General features: G+C 33.9%; 1 protein-coding gene across 1 annotated transcript in view; it reads right to left on the reverse strand.

Annotated features, from left to right (window-relative positions):
- Positions 1 to 255: 255 nt before the first annotated feature.
- The window catches only part of LOC119592194 (another transcription unit protein-like), a gene marked incomplete at its 5' end in the record, with an annotated part of 7,705 nt that continues 6,324 nt past the window's right edge, over positions 256 to 1,636 (reverse strand). The window contains 1 exon segment of the mRNA XM_037941026.1: positions 256 to 1,419. Coding sequence (XP_037796954.1) covers positions 480 to 1,419 — 940 coding nt within the window.

Here is a 1,636-nt window from a genome sequence, read left to right on the forward strand (position 1 = left end):
CACATTTTTTTTCTTTAAAGTCATAAATGAAAAATATTAAGGATCTTTTTCCCAAATGGTAACATTGTAGAATTCTAGAAAAAAAAAAAGTTATCTTTTATGCATGCAAAATGTGTAACACTAAACACTACAAGAGTACTCAAAAATTAAGCTTGATTCAACTTGGATCTATTGAAGTGAAAGAAAAAAAAATGTTCAAGTAGTGTTCATCACTTCTAAAAGATACCCTTTGTATGAGGACAGTCAAAAGAGCCATAAAAAGGAAACTTTTAATTTCTCTTAGGTAAGAACATGCAACATGTTCTGTACAGCAATTTTATTAAGATCCGTACATCCAAAATTGTCCTGAAATCATAAAAAATATATTCATTATTTTTATCTTATTTATTAGAAATGAAAAGGAAATATGTCAAACACTTCTAATATTCACTGCAGATTCTGCCTTCAGTAATTTTTCATCACAAGCAACTATTTCTGATCTAGAAAGTCATTTCAAACTGCTGATGAGACACAGCTAGATAAATCTGGTGAACATCCTCTGCTGAGTAATTGTCAGTGCCACTTTCCTTGAGCGATTTCTTTATCATCTCAATGGTTGACGAAACATCCTTACCATGGGAGGATTTTGCAACAGCTTCTATATCAACTCCATTGAAGGATTTCTTGGCTTCTGGTGGCATTAGTGAATACTGGAGTAATTTTAAGGTTTCAGTGCTTCCTTCAAGCAATTTATCACTAAGAGGACTTTCTACTGCTTTGCTCAGACTTAAAAGTTTGTAAGACACCATTTTAATCAATATGTTATTATCATCAGTGCTTAAAACTTCTAAAGCTTCTTTAGAACTTACACCTAATTTCACAACTTCTTCCATTAACATTTTCATTGCTGGAGCATAAATACCAAGAAATTCTGAAAGTTCCTCCAGTAAAGTAAATGCTTCCAACAAAGAGCATTTTACTAAGTCTGCATTCATACCAGAAATATCACTTCCCTTATCCTTTTGGGACTTCTCACTACTTATAATATCATGGATATTATTTGATTGCCCCTGAAGACTAGTCGCTCTACTATTTTCACTAGCCTTACACCCATCCTTGGAAGGATCTGTAATGCTTTTCTCAAGGTCAAGAGCCTTGTACTGCTTTCTGAGCACTTCAAGTTTCTCCTGACACTCGGATTCTTGTTTCCCTTGCAAAACTTCCTTCCAAAACTTTTTCCAAATTGTCTCACACAATTCTGAGTCTACCACATCTCCGAATTTCCCTTTGTACTCTTCCATAAACATGTCATGCACCTCTTCAAACTGTGGATGTATTTCTGGTACTTCTTGAAACACCTGGTATTCTGATACCAGATTGTTCTTCAGGTCTTCCTCTGCTCTCTCCAGTTGTTTCATGATGTCTGGGTTTAAGATGTTCCTGTTGGTTTAATTAGAAAGAAAAGAATGAGGCTTAAATGTGTGTACAATATTTTTTCCTAGTAGATAACATACTGAAAACTAAATTTCCCTTATCTCTCCATCTGCTGGAGCTGTATATAATTATTCATCTGACATTTGCCTTATTGTACCATGATAAAAAAAAATCTTTCCTCTGGTCAGATAATTAATAATCTCAAGCTTTTTCCTATTTATAC

The sequence above is a fragment of the Penaeus monodon genome, chromosome 29 (genome assembly GCF_015228065.2).
Source record: "Penaeus monodon isolate SGIC_2016 chromosome 29, NSTDA_Pmon_1, whole genome shotgun sequence".
Classification (NCBI taxonomy): domain Eukaryota; kingdom Metazoa; phylum Arthropoda; class Malacostraca; order Decapoda; family Penaeidae; genus Penaeus; species Penaeus monodon.